The sequence below is a fragment of the Sceloporus undulatus genome, chromosome 5 (assembly GCF_019175285.1).
Source record: "Sceloporus undulatus isolate JIND9_A2432 ecotype Alabama chromosome 5, SceUnd_v1.1, whole genome shotgun sequence".
In the NCBI taxonomy this organism is placed as follows: Eukaryota; Metazoa; Chordata; class Lepidosauria; order Squamata; family Phrynosomatidae; genus Sceloporus; species Sceloporus undulatus.
Genome location: NC_056526.1, coordinates 146,150,485 through 146,173,808, shown reverse-complemented (window position 1 = coordinate 146,173,808; position 23,324 = coordinate 146,150,485). Strand labels below are relative to the sequence as shown.

The following is a 23,324-nucleotide window of genomic DNA, read 5'->3' as shown; positions in this document are numbered from 1 at the left end:
AAACATAATCACAGCACACAACAACAAAGCACATGCAGACCAAACCTCTCAAAATGCTTTAGGCAATGAAGCCAAGATCTGTCCCGTAATGAAAGGTATAACCCACACAAGGTGATACAATCAATACAAATTTATAGATTATTCCCTCTTACTCTTAAGTATATCCATAGCCCTTGAGCATGGCAAGAAAACCATCAAAGTCTGTGCATGGAAATGTTAACCACTGGAATTGAATTAAATGGAATGAGAATGTATTGAGAGAAATAACTTTCATCCTTCTTTATCAACAGAAGATATAATTCAGTTTCTGTTTTGTTCTCAAAGGAGTTTATCACACTAATGAGATCCCATGGGAAAACGGAGTTAAACAAGATTTAAACCAAAGAAAAGCTGAAAATGCCCAAAGTTTATCACACGACGTTGCAGTTAAACCTGAAGTTAATTCGAACACAAAGCAGAGAAAACCAGTAGCTTTTTACTTTTGGAACAACCTGAAATTTAAAAAGCTGCCAGTTTTCTCTGCTTTGTGTTTGGATTAACTTTGCATTATTTCACTTTGGCAGTCCCCTAGTGTGATAAACTCCCTGAATTTGCAAGTTTTGTGTAAATTTGAATGTACTTTAAATTGCGTTTAATTCCCGTTTTCCTGCCGTTTTCCCACGGGATCTCACTAGTGTGATAAGCAACTTAATTTGGCTGATACCATAATACATGAGCCATCTGTCAGAATAAGAACAGATGTCAACCTGTAATACTTCCAATGGCAAATATTTCCTAAACTAATTATTCTGTGTCGCTAACTTCTGGGTGCAGTGATTATGGAAGATGTGGTAATTCTGATATGAATTGGCTTTTTTTTCACACACACAAAAATCTCACACACATGAGAACTCTTTTATGTTAATTTATATCACATGCACTCAATATTGCCTAATGAAGACACAACCAACAGTTATTGCTAGTGACGGAAAACTTGTTGAGTTTTTGGTTCAAGAACAGAGGCATAATGAAGACAGCAGTTTATTTAAGGACACAGTGCTTGTCCAGATGGCCAACATTTTAGCTGGATAATTGGCACTGAACCAACCATACACCTTAGCATTCATAAGAATTTTGGAAAATCTGCCTAGCAAGAACATACAACAACACAGAGCAAATTGTAGGAGAATATTAGAAATATATTATACAATCGCGAAATAGCAGTGAATATTCTTTCCATCCCAAACAGAAGCAATATGACATGGATATCAATTGCTTGAACAATAACAGGAGGAAAGAGCTGCTGGATTTATGCTGTGCTTGTCAGATTGTCAGAGACATCTGGCTAATCACTGTATGAAGCAGGATGCTGGGCTACATCAACAGCATTCAAGGTCAGCATGGTAAGACCCTTGCAGAGAGTATACAACTGCGCAGGGGGACAGTGAGAAGAGCTTTCTGAAGCTACTCCTCCTCTTCAATATACACTGTTTGGTCACGACCTCTTGTTCTGATCCAGACAAAAGTGGTGACATGAAGGAAAAACAGTAGATGCCACTTTGGCATAAGCAGACTGGTGGCAGTAGTGGTGACAAAGAGCAACAGTGGATGGCAATCATGATGGTAAAATTTGCTGAAGGGAGTCTCCTTTTCCCCCAATGGCCCTCCAAAAATTGAAATTGCTGGATTAGATGGACCTCCAACTATTTTATTTGTCATCCATCATGTAGATAAATCAAGTGGATATGAAGAATGACCTATTCACTCAATTATTTAATTTGAATCAGATTATACAATTTTGATAATGAATGATATTGTCTGTCTTAGAATATTAATTCCATGGAGTAATTTTTAAAGCATTTGGTTAATTTGTACGGGGAGTTTTATTCTCCCAAAGAAATATCCTTAACTGCACCCACCAGCCTTAAACTTTTAGTCAGTGATGCTGAATCAAAGGTAAATCTTGTTTGTTTATTCTCTTCAAAATGTACCAGACAGACAGAACAGAGAAAAATAAAGCTTATGAAAGATCACTCACAAAGGTTTGCTTTTCAGGGCTGATATTACAAGCAATTAGCGTGACATTTAATAAATGACATTTCTAAGAACTGCAAGAGCTGACTTAACAGGCAAACAGAACAACCTTGTTTTGTTTTTAAAGGCAGTTGCATTGTAGCACATTTTATGCAAAATGTCTCTGCCAACTCATGTTTAAAACATTTATGCGCATCAAATATTTGGAATAAACAACCTTTGTATACATTCAAATTACTGTGCTCCCTACTTAGTGAAAGTGTTAAGGACATGGTTTGCCATAAAACTGGAAACGTATTTCTATATGTAAATTAATTTGTGTACCTATATAGTAAATAACCAGGCCCACTAAGTCACGTTAACCTGATCTTCTCAAATTTATAATTTTCTCCAAAACATAACTTAAGCAAAAAAGACTGATAATGACAGTAATGTTAATTATAACTTTCACTCATATACTGAAATACACTATGTATAATGCCCAGCCAAAAATATGAAGTTCATGATGTCAGATGAGGCAATGTAGATCTGTTGATGCCCTTAATTTGTGGGTTTATGCTTGCCATGGATCTGATTTCCATTCATATTTACCATGGTAATGTTTTTTATTCTTCATGTTCTATATAAGAAATGACCAAGTCCTCTATTGAGAGGATCCAGTATTATTCCCCAAGCAGGGCTGTGAAAGCTTAATGTTTATTTTGCCATACAAATAATAGTCCCATTATAAATTTGGAACATCTAAGGGCTTACTCAGCATATAACATATGCCCTTAAATATTGGGGGGGGGGGCGTGTAAAGAGAGAAGAAGAAGAGAGAGAAGAAGAAAGAGAGAGGGGGGGGAGATTAAAAGCCACAAAAAAACCCCACTGTAACTCTAAATGAAACTGGCCTAAATATACTAAAGTAATCAGATCCTGTCTGAACTTGTAAGCTAATATGGAAGCAGGTGATTCCTTAAATAGGTTGGGCCAAAGCCATGTAGCACATTAAAGGTGATAACCAACACCTTGTACTGTGTTGCTGCAATCAGAAAATAACTGTGTTTCAACAATGTCATAGCTCATAATGATATAAAGATTCACTTCATCACAGGTATACCCAATCAGAAATACTCTTAAACGAACACCATATAATAATGTTGCATTCATTAACGATGATTTAAAAATCCAATGTTAACTACTGAAAATAACAAATATTTACCCTGATTATTTTTCAGAAGCCAAGCATTCTTCTGCTGATTGCTTGGGGGTATTCCAAGTAAACTGCTACTGCTGCTTAAAAAAAAATACAAAACAAGCATCCATTATTTCTTTGCTTTCTAGTTTTATTATTGTTCTTCTTAAATAATGAGAGAGAGAGAGAGAGAGAGAGAGAGAGAGAAATGGCCCAAAGTATTTGGGATAAATAGTAGCACAAAATGTGTGCTTTTAATGTACTCTTAAAACTGATACATTTCAAGAACAGTAAGGAATCATTTGAAAAAGTGAGTACCCTGCAACCACTTTCAGCACTCTAATGGGACTGAAAGAGAGGCTATATATTTTAAAGATGAAAAAGAAACAAAATGAACTTTGTATTGATTCTTGCTAGCATCCCATATTTCAAGACTGAACTGTAGTCTATGCAAGGAAATAAAGCGGAACAGCATCTGTCCATTCTCCTTTGTGCTAGCGATCTGTAATGCAGATAACTTTGCAAGAAAGAAAGCTGTCTGAGCCGTCTTTGACATTGCCTTCTGTACATGTGGGTGGAATTGGGCTAAGCCCCATAACCACCATGATGCCAATCTGCTTTGTGATCTGTTCCAGAAACAGCATATCAACACTTTCTCGTTTGCTTAGGATTCAAGGCAAAAGCCAGAGTTGAAGCATGGCAGCAAATTCACATGAAAATGCTTTTTGAGTAAGTGTGTCAGGGGGGAGCTAAATGTCAAAAAGAAGCACTTATGCTTTCATGAAAAATTAATTTTCATTCAGATGAAGTTTGAGCGGTGTCATCGGGGGCATATTGACAACTAGGGGAAAGAAAGAACCCCAGCTCATTCTCAGAATTGTGTTTTGAGAGACTTGCATTCCCATGGAATAAGCTAAAGAGTCCTAATTTATTTTACATGAACACTCTTCTATAGTATACAACAAACACAATCCAAATAAACACAAGTCCCATTGATATCTATTGGAAGATTTAAGCATGTACTACACTTGCTCACATTTTAATCAGTGGAATACAACAATGTTTAACTGACTGATTCATGTCAACGTTATTAAACTTTATTATGGTTAACATTAGCTACTGACATAAAGTCAATTCAATTAATTAAGAGTTATATTTTCATGTTGTATCAAGAGGTGACATTATATCAAAATATGCATGGGACACCGTAGCCCCAAACCAAATGTCACATGACACATTGCACCATAAGTTGGAAATGTTACTTTTTCATCTACAGTTCCCAGAACATTCCGACCAATACAGCTAATGGCCATGCTGACTGAGTTATTCAGGTAGTTGCCATCCAAAAAAATATTTTTTCCAGGTCCCGCGTCACATAGTCCTTCATAGTAAAGTACAAATGTCGGATGAAGGGAAACTCATTTAGCTGTATAAACATAGATCTCCTTCTCCAGATTTTTCTTTTCTTTTCTCATGCAAACATTGAGGGGGTTAATATTAGGGGCAGCTCCATTCTACTCTCACAAGGAAAGGGAAATGATTACAGCAAAAACTGCACTGGATGTTTGACAATTATTTATAGAACAATATGGATCCAAAGAATCATACAAACATTTCCACACACCCATGATGGATTTGGACTTGGCTTTTGAGATGAAGAAAATATTAATTTTTGAAAGGAAAAAAGTCAGAAATCTGAGTCCCTTGGTAAGATATTTCTTTGGATCCCAGCTTAGAATTGAATGAATGGTTTAACAACTCAGCATCAAGATACTCATGGGAAAGTTAAAGTTTGAAGCTCCATGATAAGCAACCTTCCCTATCTGCTAAGCATGCTTCTGTCTGACTGGAAAACCTGTCTAACTGAACAGTTTTTCCAGATTTGGGACTTACTTCTGTGCAGAGACATAGGAGTTTATCACATGCAAAGGCTCCCGGCATGCTCCTGTCGCCCAAACGTCACCAATCTGCGATGGGAGCCTCCTGGTGGGATCATTCATGGCGCTATGCTTCCATTTTCATCATGGAAGCGTTCTCGTAATTGTTAGGGAAAGGGCCCTTTTTTAATAACGATTTGATCCGTTATTAAAAAAGAGCCCTTTTTCTAACAATTACGCTGATACTTCCATGATGAAAATGGAAGCATAGCACCATGAGTGATCCCACCAGGAGGCTCCCATCACAGTTTGGTGACGTTTGGCTGACAGGAGCATGACAGGAGCCCTTGCATGTGATAAACTCCATATAGGTTGTTGTTGTTATTAACTGCCCTCAGGCCGATCTTGACCCATGGCGACCCTATGAGTAAGACATTTCCAAGATTCCCTGTTCTCTTCTCTGTTCTGCTCAGTTCCTGCAAGTTCATGCCCATGACCTCTATAATAGAGTCCAGACATCTAGCATGAAGTCTTCCTCTCTTTCTACTTCCCTCTGCCTTTTTTAGCATTATTATTTTTTTCCAATGAGTCATGTCCTCTCATGATGTGACCAAAGTATGACAACCTCAGTTTTGTCATCTTGGCTTCAAGGGAGATTTCTGGTTTGATCTGTTCTAGGACTTATTTGTTTGTCTTTTTGGCTGTCCACACAATCCTCAGCACTCTTCTCCATCACCATATATCAAATGAATTGATTTTCTTCCTATCCGCTTTCTTAACTGTCCAGCTCTCACATCCATACATGGTAATAGGGAATACAATGGCTTGTATGATTCCAACATTCATGCTTAGTTGTATATGTTTACATTTTAGGATCTTTTCTTGTTCTTTCGTAGCTGTTATCATCCTTAGTGTTCTTAAGATTTCTTGACTGCAGTCTTTGTTCTGATCAATGTTTGCTCCCAGGTATGAGAACTGTTTTACTATTTCTATTTCCTCGTTGTCTAGACTGAATTTGTGTAAATTCTCCATGGTCATTATTTTTGTTTTCTTTAATGAGAATTCCTGGAGAAGTGCCAGCAGACTGGAAGAGGGCAAATGTTGTCCACATCTTCAAAAGGGGGAACAAAGAGGATCCCAACAATTATCATCCAGTTAGTCTGATATCAGTACCAGAAAAGATTCTAGAGCACATCATTAAACAGAGAGTCTGTGATCATCTAGAAAGCAATGCCATAATCACAAAAAGTCAACACGGGTTTCAGAGAAAGAAGTCATGCCAGACAAATCTAATCTCTTTTTTTTAATAAAATTACCAGCTTGGTAGATGAAGGGAATGTTGTGGATATAATATATCTTGATTTCAGTAAGGCCCTTGACAGGTTCCCCATGACATTCTTGCAACCAAGCTAGTGAAATGTGGGTTGGACAATGTAACTGTTACATGGATTTGTAATTGGTTGAGCAGCCGAACCCAAAGGGTGCTCAACAATGGCTCCTTTTCATCCTGGAGAGAAGTGACCAGTGGGGTCCCACAGGGCTCTGTCCTGGGTCCAGTGCTGTTCCAACATCTTTTTCAATGTCTTGGATGACAGAGCTGGGGGCATACTTATCAAATTTGGAGATGACACCAAATTAGGAGGAATAGCTAATACCGCTGAGGACATGATCAAACTTCAGAATGACCTTATTCGATTAGAAAGCTTGGCCAAAGCTAACAAAATGAATTTCAACACAGAGAAATGTAAGGTACTGCACTTAGGGAGGAAAAATGAAATGCACAGATATAGGATGGGTGACAACTGGTTGAACAAGACTAGTGTGAAAGGGATCTGGAAATCCAAGTAGACCACAGACTGAACATGAGTCAACAGCATGATGTGGCAGCTAACAAGGCCAATGCGATTTTAGGCTGCATCAATAAAAGTATAGTGTCTATATCAAGGGAAGTAATACTGCCATTCTATTCTGCTCTGGTCAGGCCTCACCTGGAATACTGTGTCCAGTTCTCGCCACCAGAATTCAAAAAGGACATTGAGAAACTGGAGCGTGTCCAAAGGAGGGCGACAAAAATGGTGAAAGGTCTGGAAACCATGTTCTATGAGGGACGACTTAGGGAGCTGGGGATGTTTAGCCTGGAGAAGAGAAGGTTAAGAGGTGATATGATAGCCCTATTTATATATTTGAAGGGATGTCATATTGATGAGGGGGCAAGCTTGTTTTCTGCTGCTCCAGAGAACAAAACCAGGAACAATGGATGCAAGCTCCAGGAAAAAAGATTCCACGTCAACATTAGGAGAAACTTCCTGACAGTAAGGGCTGTCCGACAGTGGAACACTGTTCCTCGGAGTGTAGTGGAGTCTCCTTCCTTAGATGTCTTTAAACAGAGGCTGGATGGCCTTCTGTCGGGGATGCTTTTGATTGAGAGTTCCTGCATGGCAGGGGTTGGACTAAATGGCCCTTGCGGTCTCTTCCAACTGTACGATTCTATTATTCTATGATTCTATTTTCAGTAATAAGCCTGCCTTTGCACTTTCTTCTTTGATCTTCCTTAGTAGTTGTCCTAGGTTTGTGATGTTTTCTGCTAGTAGTGTGTTGTCATCTGCATATCTTAAATTGTTCATTTTCCTTCCTCCTATTTTCACTCTTCCTTCTTCTGTGTCCAAGGCTGCTTTCCATATATAATATGTTCTGCATAGAAGTAGAACAGATAGGGTGAAAGGATGCAGGCTTGCCTGACCACTTTGCCAATTGGGAACCATTCTGTGTCTCTGTGCTCTGTTCTGACAGTAGCTTCTTGTCCTACGTACAGATTTCTCATAAATACTATCAGATGTTTTGACACTCCCATGACTTTAAGGGCATTCTATAGCCTTTCATGATCTATACCAGGGGTAGGCAACCTTTTTGAGCCGGGGGCCGGGTTGCTGTCCTTCAGATAACTGGGGGGGGGGGGAGCCAAAAAATAAATAATTAAATATATTTTTAAAAAATTTAAATAAATAAATAAAAATAAGGCCCGCTGCGGCCGCTGGAGCCTTCCAGGAGCGCTCCGGCAACCGCAACGGGCCTCCTACAGGCCCACCGCTGTGTTCTAAAATGGCGGCGAAGTCTCATGCGACCTTTCCCATCCTGCCCCGCGACGGGAAAGGTCCCGCGAGACTTCGGCCACCATTTTAGAACTCAAAATGGCACCCGGAGTGGTGCGGAAGCTGCAGCGGGGGTGTCAATTGGTGGCAGGACCGGGCTGGGGCCAGTCCCAAGGCCTCGCCAGGCCAGATCCGGCCCGCGGGCCGTAGGTTGCCAACCCCTGATCTATGCAGTCAAAGGCTTTGCTGTAGTCTATAAAGCACATGCTGATTTTCTTTTGGAATTCCTTGGCATGCTTCATTAGCCATGGTATGTTTACACTGTGGTCCCTAGTATTTCTTCCTTTCCTGGGCCTCTCTTGAATTTTCGGAATTTCTCTCTCCATGTATGGTTGGAGTCTATGTTGCAAAATTTTGAGCATGATTTTGCTTGCATGAGATATTGAAGCTATGATCCTACAGTTGCTGCAGTCTTTTGTGTTTCTTTTTTTGTGGATGGGGATGTATATTGAACATTTTCTATCTGTTGGTCATCATTTTATTTTCCATATAGTAAACAAGACCATTCATGTTGAGATAATAGTTGCAGTAAAATGATGGGTATATACCAGGTGTAATTTCATTTTGTGGATTTTGTAGAATTCTCTTGTTAAAAAATTGAAAATATTCATTGGTTATATAAAATTATAATCTTAAATTATACCCTGTCAAAAGGCACAGTCAGATCTGAAGATAATTTTTAAATCATATGGAAAAAAATGGCAGTGAAGATAACATATTAGTCACTATTCTAACAAACTAGAGGCATTACCCAATGGACTGCTTTTGTATATTTTTTTCCACTTCCATAGCTTTACTCAGTGGTCCAACCGCGTTAAATACATCACTTAGCCACATTTTTTCTATCAAAAGTAGAAAAGGGAAAAGAATATTTTTAGAATAAATAATATGAGGGTGACAGATAACCATAAAAGCAAGGAAGCATATGTTTTTATTTTGGCTTTACAACATTTCCAAAAGAAACTGCTTAACATTTGAATGCTCATTGTCAACACAAACAGTTCCCTCACACAGCTTTACAGTTCTTTTTTTTACTTAAATCACTAGTTAAGTAAGACACATACACACACTACATCATATTGATAAAACAAATCAATTTTTACTGTAAAAAAACTATGGATGCAGAACTTACCAGGCATGCACAAATGAAGTTTTTGTTTTTAAAAATCCAAAAGAGTGGGAAAATACATTCATGATTATATGAGGGAGAAAACGCATTCAGTTCTCTTTCCGGAATGCATTCTGGAAGGAAAATTGCAACAGAACTATCATATATATATATATATATATATATATATACACTTAAACAATTGTATATGATAGTTTTGTTGCAATATAGTAGGTTCATTTGCAATATGTTGCATATATATATATATGTATATATGTATATATATATATATATGCAACACACACACACAGACAGACAGACAGATATATATGCAACATATTGCAAATGAACCTACTATATAGGCAAGCCACATTTAAAATATCTGTCATGAACCTCTGGATCTTTCTGCAAGGGCATTACAACTTTATCCCATCCATTTATACTCACCTCTGAGAAAGTCCCATTAAGTTCAATGGAGCCAGTTTCCAAGTGATTTCATGTGTAGTGCACCTTATCTTTATTGCAGAGCAATATGTTGCTGTTAATTGCTGTCAAACCTATTTCAGCTTCGAGTGACCCTATGAATAAGAGGTCTCAAAGTTTCCCTGTTATCAACAGTCCTGCTCAAATCCTGAAAAATGCAGGGCTGTACCTTCCTTGATTGAGTCTATCCATGTCCAAATCAACCTTCTTCTTTTCCTGCTGTCTCCCACCTTACCAAGCATTATTGTCTTTTCTAATGTGTCCTGTCTTCTGATGATATGTCCAAAGTAGAATACTCTCCCTTTAGTCATCATGGGTTGCATCTACACTGCAGAAATAATCTGGTTTGGCATCATGTTAACTGCCATGGCTCAATTTTATGAAATTATGGGAACTATCATTTGTTGTGGCAGTGCAGATGCAGCCATGGCTTCTTGGGAAAGTTCAGGCTTGATTTGCTCACTCTTGTCTTTTTTGGCAGTACATAGTATCTGTAGAATCCTCCTTCAGCACCACATTTCAAATGATTGATTCTCTTCATATCAGCTTTATTCATTGTCCAGCTGTCGCAACCATACATAGATATCAGAAATATTAACAATACAGTCATCCCTCCATATTTGCGGATTTGATATTTGCGGATTTGATTATTCATTAATATGTTCTCTCTAGGACTGTGTAGGTCCTCCAGTGCAACTCTGTGGTCAACTTTAACTAAAAGTTGCACTGAAAGACCATTTGTAGCTACTCCAGTGCCATTCTACTGTCAGTGTATGTTGGACATTGACCACAGAGTTGCACTGGAGGACCTAGAGTTTCCTAGGGAGGTGTCCTCTCAGGTAAAAACAGTGTTTTTGTTATTTGTGGTTTTTCCATATTCACGGGGGTCTTGTTCCCCTAACCCTAGCGAATATGGAGGGACAACTGTACTATTAAATATTGAATATTAACAATACAGTATGTCTTCATAACAGAGTCTTGTGTAGTAGTTGGAAGCTGCCTTTCCAAGTCCCTAGTCTTATTTTCATTTCTTGGCTCATCTTCATTTTGATTAATCAGTGACCCAAAGTAAACAAAATCTTTGAACTGATTAAATATCTACTTTAAAGTTATGTAAATAATATAATGACCACATATTATTGACATACAGTATCTGTAAATTAGCAAATCTGTACTCCAGTTAATGGTGGCAGAAAAGGCATAGGCTGGAACAGCTGCTGTGCCCTAAAGGTGCTCAGCCCAGGAATATTAAGGAAATAAATCATCATCATCATCATCATCATCATCATCATCATCATCATCTTATAACCCACTTTTCACCCAATACAGGGACTCAAGGAGGTGATATGAAAACATAAAAAACAACAGAAACCCCTCCACAGCCCACTGAGCAGGGACTGTGCTGATGATAACACTCTCAGGTTGTCCCCACATAGAGAGTAAGCCAATAACAATGCCTGTTCAATGCACAACTCTGCACACAGATCAATGTCACCAGGTTCCAAGTCCACCATCTCCAATAATCCAGCCAAAAATGAATCCAATGTTAAGATCAGTGCACTAGTTCTCTAGGGGAAAGCTCTTCTAGGCACTAGCTCTCTGAAGGATCTTACAGACTGAAGACTAAAAATGGCAATCAACCAAAGTGTCTCCAAGTAAAAATGAAGTAGAAAAACAAGGTAGATTTGCAGCAAAAAAAAAATTATTTCTTTCTTAAAATGTCTGCAGCAGAAACTAACAGAACAGTCTAAAGTCAATGCAAAGCTGTTCATCAAAGTAAAAGTATGGAAGCTAAAATTCTTCTCCTAACCAATCTAAGGATGACTAAAGGTGTTTAGCTAGGCTTAAGGGCTTACAAACTAAGGAGTTTATCACATGTAATTTTCATGCCAACCGGGCACAAGGCAGGATCAGGCTGGAATGGGTTAAAACTGATTTTACCACATGCAAAATTGCTGTTACGCTGCCACCTGATCATCACCTGTCTTCCAGCAGTGCTCTGATGGCCGATTTTATTACTACGGAAAGCTTCCATTGTATCAAAGCAGGAAGCTTGCAGGAGCAGGAAGCAGAGCAAAAAGCTTGCAGAGAACACAAATGAAGTTTGGCTGGTTTGAGCCCTGGATTAAGAATGATGTTTACAAAATGCAATGAAAGTTTTGTAGTAGAAGTGCTAAAATAAGCCCTAGTGATGGTATCTAAAGAGACCCACATAGCTGAATTCTGAAGTAAGAGAATTGAAAGAAACTTCCAGAAAGTAGATTTTCCCATTCAGATGCCATTTCTGGGTAGTAAAAATAAACTGTCTAAGTGTGAAGTCAAAGGCGTTCATGGCCAGCATCCATATTTTTTGTGGATTTTTCAGGCTATATGGCCATGTTCTATAAGAGCTTATTCCTGACGTTTCACCTGCATCTGTGGCTGGTATCTTCATAGAATGCATTCTCTGAAAAATCCACAAAAAATGTCTAAGCATCATCTGTGGCAAATGCATGTGCCTCTATTTCATCACAAGTAGAGAAGGCAAACTAGCACTGTATGCAGTTGTTGTTGTTGTTGTTGTTGTTGTTGTTGTTATTATTATTATTAACCTTTATTTGTTGCATGTTATGCAATATAAAAATGGCATATTCAGTACTCCTATAACAGAAAAGTGAGTACTGGTGCTGAAGAGTGCTGTGTCAAGTGGTCTAGCATCTGGAAAATTGGAATTTTATTGCACAGGCCCTGGAACGGGCCTGTTGCATTCTAAAAGGGAAGGTTATGGAGACGGGAGGCAGCAAAGAATGCATCTTACCACACAGCGAGAACGCTGTCACCACCGCCGATCATTCCCATCGCCAGGAGGTGATTTTCAGGAACGCTTCTCAAGCGTTCCTGAAAATCACCCCCTCTGTGACACATCCGGAATGTGATGGGAACGATCAGAGGCAGTGTTCTTGCTGTGCGGTAAGATGCGTTCTTTGCCACCTCCCGTCCCCATAACGTTCCCTTTTAGAATGCGACAGGTCTGTCCCAGGGCCTGTGTCATAAAGTTCTCAATTGGCTGTTCCAGAGGCTAAAGACTCACCAGAGACTGTCATCATGATAATGCGTTTCTTACTCATGGAAGAATGTGAAAGATTTCAGGTCTCAACACCATCTTAATTACACAGTTAAAGGACTTTCCCCTCCCTTCATTCCTGCATGCTGCAGATGCCTACCTCTCGCTAATCTTCTGCTCATTATCATTGTGGGTCAAAAGCTTCAGCATGGTTAAAATCTATTCTGAAGCTGCATCCACACGGTAGAAATAATCCATCTTGAGACTACTTTAACTGCCATGGCTCAATGCTGTGGGGTTCTGGGTACGGTACTTCATTGTGGAACCAGAGTTTACAGAGTTTCCAGAATTCCATAGCATTGAGCCATTGTGAAAGCTACAGTGAAAAAAGCTGATAAGAAGAAAATTAACTCATTTGAAATGTGGTGCTGAAGAAAAGTTCTACAGATACCATGGACTGCTAAAAAGGCAAATAAATCAGGCCTAGAGCAGATTAAGCCTAAGCTCTCCATAGAAGCCAAGGTGACTAAATTGAGACTGTTGTACTTGGAGCCAGTGTGGTAGACTGTTGGACTATGACTCTGAAAAACAGGGTTCAATTTCCAGCATGGCCATAAAGCCCACTGGATGATCTTCAGAAAGTCGCATGCTCTCAGCCTCAGGGGATGGCAATGGCAAACCCCCTCTGAACAAGTTTTGCCAAGAAACCCCTTAGGAAAACCCATAAGAAACTACTTGGAGGCACACAACAACAAAACTCTGGCCATATTATGAGTAGATATGACTTACCAGAAAAGACAATAATGCTTGGTAAAGTGGGAAGCAGTAGGAACAGAGGGGTATTGCATTACAAATGGAACAACTCAATCAAAGAAGCCATGGCTCTGAATCTGTAAGGCCTGAGCAGGACAGCTGATGGTTGAGTGATTTGAAGATCTCCAGTTCAAAGGTTCACCATAAGTCAAAGTTGACTCGATGGCAGTGAAGAACAATAAAGTTGATACTTAAATCAACAACAAAACATTACAATAATTCATAGCAAACTTTAAAAAAATCATAGTAAAGGAAGAGAGAATTTTATGTTGCCTGCGCCTGCTCCCCTATGCTTTACTGTGATTTCTTAGCAAGTATCTCATCCAACAGAGCATTTTTGGGATGTCTTTTAGGATATTTCTAGGAAAATATCCAGACATTCTCAAACTGTTTTTCACAAGTCCCAAAGTCAGAATCTTCTTAGAGAAACACAATTTTTTTCTGATGCTGACACTGAATGTTGCTTACCAACAATGGACAAATCTGCCAGAGGGTCCTAGAGCTAACGTAGCATCAGGAGCCCATACTGTTGTACCCTGTGTTGGTGGAGATAGAAGATAACATGCCCTATTGTAATAACTTGTTCTAATCACTTTTTCAGTGTGCCATAAACTACAGATTTCTCTGCAGATTTTCATATTGCTAGGTTATTCATCTATAAAAACCAGCTCCTAGGCTCCTAATGCTGGCTTCATTATAAATTAGCATATTTGATACTTGTTCAAAAGCCAAAATAATTGTTGCTCTGAAGCTAAAAATTAAATTCAAAACTGGCAGTAAATCATATAGAAAATGGGGAGGGTCTTTCTGAATAAAATTTTAGGATAAGATTACAGTTCTCAAAGAAGCACAGAATCTTAGGGCCTATACAGACAGGCCCAAATAAAGCTGCTTCAGGTTGCTTTGGAGGTATTCTGTTTAAATGACACACGCATCTTAAGAGGCCAGAAGCTGCACCAAAGCTGCGCTCCAGTTCTTAGGACTGGAGTGTGGCTTCGGTGTGGCTTCTGATCTCTTAGGATGCATGCATTATTTAAACAGCATAACTTCAAAGTGACCTGAAGCAGCTTTAGTATGGCCTGTCTGTATAGGCCCTTATTGTTGGAAGGGGACACCGGGGCCTAGTATAACCCTCTTCCATGCCGAATATACAACTACAGCACTCCTGAAAGATGCCCATCCAACCTCTGTTTAAAGACCTTCAAAGAAGCTATGAAGAACTATATTTCATAACATAGTTTTCCCCAAACTGGCATTTCCATGTATGAAAGACTGCAATTCCCATCATTCCCACTCACCATAAACAATGCTCATTGGGATTATAGGAATTCTAATCTAAACACATTGGACACTGGGTTAGGGGAGTTTGTGATAATATATTGGATATTGATATTAAATATATTGACTCCATTGAAATCTACTTAGCTCTTGGAAGAACAGTTATATTGTTATTGTCACCATGCACCTATCTATATTATTATGAATAAAACACTACCCACAAATTTTGGCAGGAAAAATTTACAGCTAATGGCTCACTGTGTTCATTTTGGATGAGATGTACAGAGCTCATTTCTTGAATGCTTAAAAGGCAAAAAAAAAGGTAAAAATTAAATTTTAAAGATGATCCCATCTCCCTTGACTAAAGGGACAGGCTAATGTACCATCTGGGTATAAACCAGTAAAAATAAGAGTCCCTTTGGAGAAAAACGGACAGAAGAAGAAGGAAAGAGCTTCCTTTAAACTCTGTAAACCTTTGGAAACAGCTCTTTGTTAAGATGGTGAAAGCTGTTTCTACTTAGGTCATAAAGTCTTCCTGATGTACTGCAAATCATCCAGTGATCTACTAGTAGTTCCTTTTTTACTTTATTCATATAAAAATAACAAAAGTAGCAGAAGTCTCCTTTCCTCCAGATGAGGTAGACCCAGGTAAATACTGTCACTGGAACATCTCTCAACTCCAGTAGGTGGGGGAACTTAGCAATACACACATTGTTTGGGAAAGAAAATGTGAGGACCTTTGAGACATATGTACAACTCTTATGTATATATTAAAGTTAATGCTATTTGCTTTTACTGAGCATTGCAAATAAAACAAGTGGAATTATCTAACATGTAAAAAAGGAGTTTACTATGAATGGTAAAAAAAAACACTCAGAAACTATTTGCACATCCTAAGAAATCTTTGTTTTACTGATTTTTATGGGGATTGATTCTGTAAATTGCTTAATGTAATCTAACTGATCAGTCAGTACAGGAACACCTAAATTAATCCAGCAAGAAAGTACATTTTTAATGAAAAGTTTTAGCTCTCTGGTTTAAATTTGTATTTCTATGTAATCTCAAGTTGTCTGTTTTATTTTGCTTCAAATATTTTTTTTTTAAAAAAAAAAGAGGGGTGAAACAACTCAAAAGGTTTATTTTATCTTTTATAAAGCCGTATTTTCATTGCTCACATTAAAAACTGCATCTCACCTCTTTTCCAGCCACATTGTATTAATTGTGATGCCTCTGGTCTCTTTTTCATAGTTACATACTTTATGCTCCTTGGAGACTGCCATGTGTCAGAGTATGGTCTCATTGGGCACTTCTCCAATATTTCTTCTAAAGCCATCTTGTTGAATGATGTTGCTGTGTGGGCAATTTCACCATGTTTAATATCTTCATGAGTTGTTAAAATAGGTGGAGCACTAGTAGATGTTCTTCTTGCTGGCTTCTCAGGCATTTTACCAATCTGATCCATCATATTTTCTGTTGTCAAAAGAAATAAATATAATCATCACTAACTGTAGTCTGAAATCTGTGTTGCTTTCTGCTACTGTCAAACTAATCTTGTAGTTGCATTTCCACTTGCAGAACATAGCAAAGTTGAAATTGCAACTTTCTTAACTAACATCATGCATTTCAGTACAATAAGATTACCCACAATTTAGATCTTCATTCCAGATCTGTCCATATGCTCTTTCTCCCTCCACAGAATTATTCAGTTTACATTAATTTGAATTCTAAGTTGTGCTCCCAATTTCAACTGAGAAAGAAGCTCATAGGACAGTGGTTCTCAACCTTCCTAATGCCACAACCCTTTAATACAGTTCCTCATGTTGTGGTGACCCAAACATATGAAATTATTTTCATTGCTACTTCATAACTGTAATTAAATAGGTGTTTTCCAGTGGTCTTAGGCGACCCCCATGAAAGGGTCATTCGACCCCCAAAGGGGTCCCGACCCACAGGTTGGGAACCACTGTCATAGGAGAACATTATTTGAAGAATGCAAAGCCATAGCCATGTTAATTTGTAAAATCAGTATGTGAAGAGATCTTGTAGCACCTTTGAGACTATATCGCACACCTTTCCCCCCCTGTTATCCAAACTGGAAGGGGACTCTCGGGGTCGCGCTCAACCTACAAAAAACGGATTCTATCGCACAGTGAATCGTCCTCAAAAAGGCCCCATTCCATCCCCTGACGCCAAGCCATCCCTCTTCAGTGCTGAGGGGCATTAAATGGTCTGGTCATAAGTCTTCCGACTGAGGAAAATGGGGCCCCTCAGCACTGAATGGGGACGGCTTGGCGCCAGGAGACGGAACAGGTCCCTTTTGAGGATGATTCGCTGTGCAATAAAATCCATTTTTTGTACATCACACACAACCCCAAGAGTCCCCTTCCAGTTCCCATAATGGGGGGAAAAGGTATGCAATAAAGTTCTAAGAAATTGACAGCATGAGCTTTTGTAGACTTAAGTCAATTTCTTTCTTTCAGTTAGTCCCAAAGGTGCTACAATATCTCTTCACATACATTGTTTGAAGAAGATCATGTCTTCTCAATGTTCAATTAATTTACCATAATCCGTGACAATTAGCTTTGGTGGGGATCAAAGTGGAGAATGCAACAAAAGCTACAGTACACCTATTTCCATGAATTCACATGAGCAATTGTCTCCATTTTTTTATCTATTTGAGTTTAGTTAGTTTCCCCATACAGTCTGTTGTACAACTGCACATGTGTCAAGCTCTTTCTATGTGACTGGAAACACCAAGAAAGCAGAGTTTCAAAAATACCCTGCCTATTAAGACACCACTGGTATTGTATATATGTTTTGATTTTATTTTTCATGATGATGTAATAAAAACTACCTTAAAAATCTCTGCAAGAAAACATTGTATATAAATAAATTATAAACATAGCAATATAAATATTGTAGATAAAAAAGTGTTTAAAATTAGAGGTAGATAGGAGGTTGTATAGTTTAAACCAGCAGTATTCAAAGTAACAGTCTGTGGACCAGTGCCAGTCCACGAGGTATTGACTGCCAGTGCACAGCAGGTTTCAAAAAAAGAAAGACACTATTGTAATCAATGGACACTAAAAGGATGAAAATACATGGGGAGAGGGGAACTAGGGTTTTAATGGGTCACTAAGTCCCAATACAAACGGGCAACAAGTGCCATCCTGGAGCCGAAATTATGGCTCGGGAGCATGGAGCAACCGCATGCTCCTGAGCTCTACCATGCCAGAATGGGATGCCCCCATCTACACGGGGTCTGCTATGATGACGTACGTGTGACGCAGCATCCAAATGGCGCCACACCATGCAGATGTCATCAGCGCCACATGCATGCCCTAAAAAGTACCTGCTAGGTTCTTTTTAGGACTCCCAGAGTTCCTGCAGCTTCTGTGTGGGACAGAAAGGGGCAGCATCTCAGCGCTCCTTTCTGCCCGTCTGTATCAGGCCTAAGTTTCTTCTCAATGGTAATAGTGAGTAATTTCAGCAACTTTCTCCCTTCTGCAGAAAAGTCTTCAAGAATTATGCAGTTTTTCGAAGGCTATTTGTAAAACTCCCACATGGTTGTTTTGCACAGCAAACAGCATTTTCTGCATGGAACATAATATTGCAACACACAAATATTAATGCATGTTCAGAAAATGGTGTTTTCTGTGCAGAAAATGTTTTTTTCCTATGCAAATCAAACATGTATACCTTTTATGCAGAATAAATCCCAAATTGCAGCATTATCTGCAGAGGTATTAATATTTGTACATTGGAAATACTACTGCCTACACAGAAAATGCTGTTTGTTTGGCAAAAAAATATTGTTTTCAGCACAAAACAAACCTCTGAAAATTTTTCACCAAATAAATCCTGAACTGTGAAGATTGTCATCAGTTCAGGATTATAATAGAAACTTAGAATAGTTTCTGAACACTCAAAGAACATGTTTAGTGACTGTTTTCTAAATATTTCTAAATATTCTTTCCATCTCCAGAAAAAATCCTGCAAGTTCCCCTAATCAGATCATTTAAACCAGCATTTCTTAAATTAATTCCACCTCATTGTCATCTGACACTAATTCACTAATTTCTATGTTAAAATATGACACAGAAGTGACAACTATTTCTGTAGTTCTCATTTTCTATTAAAATAATTCCCAATGCAGAAAAATGATTGTCAAAACCTAACTCTAATAATCTCCTTGTATTCTTCTTAATCCCTTTCTAGTCTTTTTAGAAAGCAATCATAATTTGCCTGCTGCCTTCCTAACTACAAAGGGGCTTATTTTTATATTTTTAACTGTATTTCTGAAAAGAATTATGCAGGCTTTCCGGTTTACAGGATTTTCTGCTAATAATGTGTGTGTGTGTGTGTGTGTGTTATTGTTGCGCTGTGTGTGTGTGTGTGTATTTGTGTGTTGTTGTTGTGTGCATATCCTAAATCTGCCAGGCACTTTGAGTAGAAAGTAATTCATATTAATTAAAAACTTAACACTACAGTTATTGCAGAAGTGAGAGCGAAATCTAGGGGTGGTGGCCATTACACCACCTGGTCAATTTTCTTGGAATCGGTTTCAGTTGTTAGCGCACAATAATGTGTACAAGTATGTACAAGACTCTGAATCTTTTCTTCCCACTATGTGTAGTCTTGACCCTTGTCCATTTTGGATCAAGATCTAGCAGACGTGGATTGAATGAGTGAGTCCCTGGAGTAGTAAATGCCTCACTATCTAGGGGGGAAGTGCCTGCTGCCTTGAAGGAGGCTGTAGTGTGTCCTCTCCTGGATAAGGACTTCCCTAGGCGTATGGGTAAATGAGAATTATCATTCTATTCTTCAAAGACAAACCCATGTTAGACTGGAAAATCAGTATGCAGCGGGATCTTATAGCACCTTTGAGACTAACAGAAAGAGAGAAGTTGGTAGCGTGTGTTTGTGTAGACTTGAGTCTACTTCCTCAGATGCATGAGGTGCATCTAGCCATCAAAGTTTGCCACTTTGTTCTAACACACAACTACTTCACGGTTGGTAATAGCATATACCTTCAAGTTCGTGGTACTCCCATGAGCACATGCATGGCACCACAACAGTTTGTGCCAGCATTTTTATAGCTGACCTAGAATAATGCTTCCTTAACGCCTTCACTCAGAAACCACTCTTCTACATGAGATACATTGATTATATATTCATAATTTGGACTCATGGAGAGAACTCACTCAAGACATTTCATCTGAGGAAGTAGACTAAAGTCTATGAAAGCTAATGTTACCAGCTTCTCTCTTTCAGAGAGTCTCAAAGGTAGTACAAGATCCCTTTGCGCCCTATTATTAATATTGCATATTTGGGCAAGGTACTTGAACATGTCATGGCTGGGCTGCTTCAGATGTTCTTGGAGGAAACAGATTAGCTGAAGCATTTCAGTCTGATTTCAAACCAGGGAACAATACGAAGATAATTTTGTTTGCAGAGTGATGACCTGCAGTTAAGAGCAGAAGAGATACAAAAGTAAAAAGTGACAAAAATAAGTTCAGAACCATGAATGTAACTGTTCAGTGACTTCCTTGCAGGGACAAAAAGAACTACTGTTGCAATCAATGCAGAGAAATAGAGAATGACAACAAAGATGACTGAACAAGATATCTCTTCCACAAGATCTGAAAAATCAAAGTGAAATTTAAACCATGAGTGGGGATGCTATAAGCGTAGCCTGGAAACACACTGCGTGATCAACAGGAAATAAACAGATATTGGAAACAATGCACTAAATAAGTATATAAAAGAGATGAAAGTAAGACAGATTCATTCAAGCAAGAAACATTTGAAGATGAACCCACAGTTTTAGAAAATGAAGTAGAAGCTGCATTCAGGGCATTTGGAAGAAATAAATCACCAGGAACAGTCCCACAGTAATACTTCCAAGTCAATATACGTTCCAGTCCTCAAGAACAGAAATACTAGTGATGGCAGTAATCACAGAACCATTGCATTACTATCTCATACAAAGTGGTGTTCCGAAATCTACACCATAGATTTTCACCATATATGGAGCAAGAAATGTCAGATGTCCAAGCTGGGTTCAGGAACAGAAGAATCACTTCAGGAATCATACTGCAAACTTACATTGAGTAATGTAGTGCACCAAAGAATTTCAGAAGAAAATCAGCCTTGTTTTATAGATTATACCAAAGCCTTTGATTGTTTAGATCATGGTGTGACACATTGGATTGTCCCAATATGTAACATGTATTCAGGGTAAAAGGGTTCTGTCAAGACAGAATACAGACAAACGGATTGGTTTCCAAGTGGCAAGGGAGTCAGGAAAGGCTGCATTTTATATTTAACTTGTATGCTGAACATAACATACATAAAGGAGGATTAGACTTGAGGGAAGGAGGGGTGAAACTGGAGGAACAATCAACAATTTAACAAATGCAGATGACATCATACTACTAGCAGAAAATAGCAAAGACTTGAAAGTATTACTGAAGAAAGTCAAGTGCAAAGACAGGTTTACAGTTGAACAAAAAATGACCACAGATTGTTTACATATCATATATGTAAACAATAAATTTACTATAAATTGAAAAAAATGTTCCCAAAAATTGACCGTTAAATTTGAGGTTGACTTATATCTGGATCAGTATAGTTGCCATGGGTCGAGAGTGACTCAAGGGCAATTAACAACAATAACAGTAATATGCTTAGTCCTTTAAAATAGCAGCCCAGATGGCCCACTCTCTGTGCTTTGGCAGTGATTTCTAAAAGAGCTAAGAAGGCAGGAGTGTGAGTGTGTGTGTGGGGGGGGGGTTGATTCCCTTCTCAATCCAATGTTAAAACCTTATCTCACCATCCTCCTCCTCTGGATCTCTCTGACCACCAACACCCCATTTCGCTCCACTTTCCAATCTGATGTTAAAACCTTCTCCTCTCATTCTCATCTGGATTTCCTCTGACTACCAAACATCCCATTTCCCATACTTCTCAATCCAATGTTAAAACCTTTTTCTCCTCTAAATTTTACCCCCGACTTATCCATGGGTCATATCAAAATCCATGATTTTGGCCCTAAAACCTTCCCTTGGCTTATACTTGAGGTTGATTTGTATATATACGGTATATAGGGTAACTTTAAAGTAGATTATGAAGACACTGATAGTTCAAGATTTTCCATACTTTGGCTGAGCCATTACTCAGAGTGGAGACTACAGTCAAGAAATCAGAAGAAGACTAGGATTTGGGAGGACAGTGATCAAAGAACTAGACAGGATCCTGAAGTGTAAAGATTATCATTGAATACTAAAGTTAGGATTGTCTATGCCATTGTATTTCCCATTTCTATGCGTGGTTGTGAAAGTTGGACAGTGAAGAAAGCTAATAGAAAGGAAATCAACTTATCTGAAATGTAGTGCTAAAGAGGAGTTCTACCATGGACTGCTAAAAGGACAAATAAATGGATCCTAGAGCAAATCAAACCTGGACTCTCCCTAGAAGCCAAAATGAATAAGCCGAGACTGCCATACTTTGGACATAGCATAAGAAGACATGACTCACTAGAAAAGACAATAGTCCTTGGTCAGATGGAAGGCATAAGGAAAAGAGGAAGACCACACTGCAGATGGATAGACTCAATCAAGAAAGCCATGGTCCAGAGACTGCAGGACCTGGTCAGGGCTGCTGATAGGGTGACATGGAGGTCTCTCATTCATAGTGCCACCATAAGTTGAAGTCAACATGATGGCAATTAAATAACAACAGTCATATAACACTTGTTTAAAAGGAATTGCACTGGCTGACAATATGTTTATATTCTGAATTCAAGGTGATGGCAATAATGTCTAAATTGCTTGGGACATTGATACCTGAGGGAGCACCTCACTCTATATCTGCCTGCCCAAGAATTGGGAACTATGGAAAGGCCCTCCTCATGACCCAAATAGGCTGTGGAAGGGCATGGGAGAGGGCCTTTCTTGTGATGGCAATCCAGAAGTAAAAGAATAGGCTCAGATGGGGTGCAGAAAATTTCTTTTTCTGTATTTTTGGATAACCAGAAAAGAGATTTTCCTCTTGATAATATATATAATTTACCTTGGTAATACATATGATCTCTCTCTCACACTCTCACACACACACACACCTCTCTCTCTCTCTTACAGTATTTCTATCCTTCCCTTTATCCAAAGATCACTTTACTTCTTTACTTCTCATCTTCCCCCTCCCTTGTACTTTCAAACTTTTGTTTTATTCCATTTTTCCTTTACACCGTTCTTCTACAGATATAAAGTTTTTATTCAATTTTGTTTCAATTTTTGTTGTCAAACAAAAGATTATACAGTATGTTCAGTCTACCTCAGCCTACTTAATGAGTATAGAATAGTTATTGAGATTCCCTATATGA

At 38.6% G+C, this 23,324-nt stretch overlaps 1 protein-coding gene across 1 annotated transcript in view; it reads right to left on the bottom strand.

The window, feature by feature from the left end:
- IQCM (IQ motif containing M) overlaps nt 1-23,324 on the bottom strand; it is a 126,633-nt gene that overhangs the window by 94,152 nt on the left and 9,157 nt on the right. The window contains exons 3-5 of the mRNA XM_042469674.1: nt 16,136-16,411; nt 8,968-9,058; nt 3,218-3,288 (exon numbers count right to left, since the gene is read on the bottom strand). Of these exons, the coding sequence (XP_042325608.1) occupies nt 3,218-3,288; nt 8,968-9,058; nt 16,136-16,406 (433 nt within the window). The 5' untranslated portion in view covers nt 16,407-16,411. The remainder of the gene's footprint in view (nt 1-3,217; nt 3,289-8,967; nt 9,059-16,135; nt 16,412-23,324) is intronic.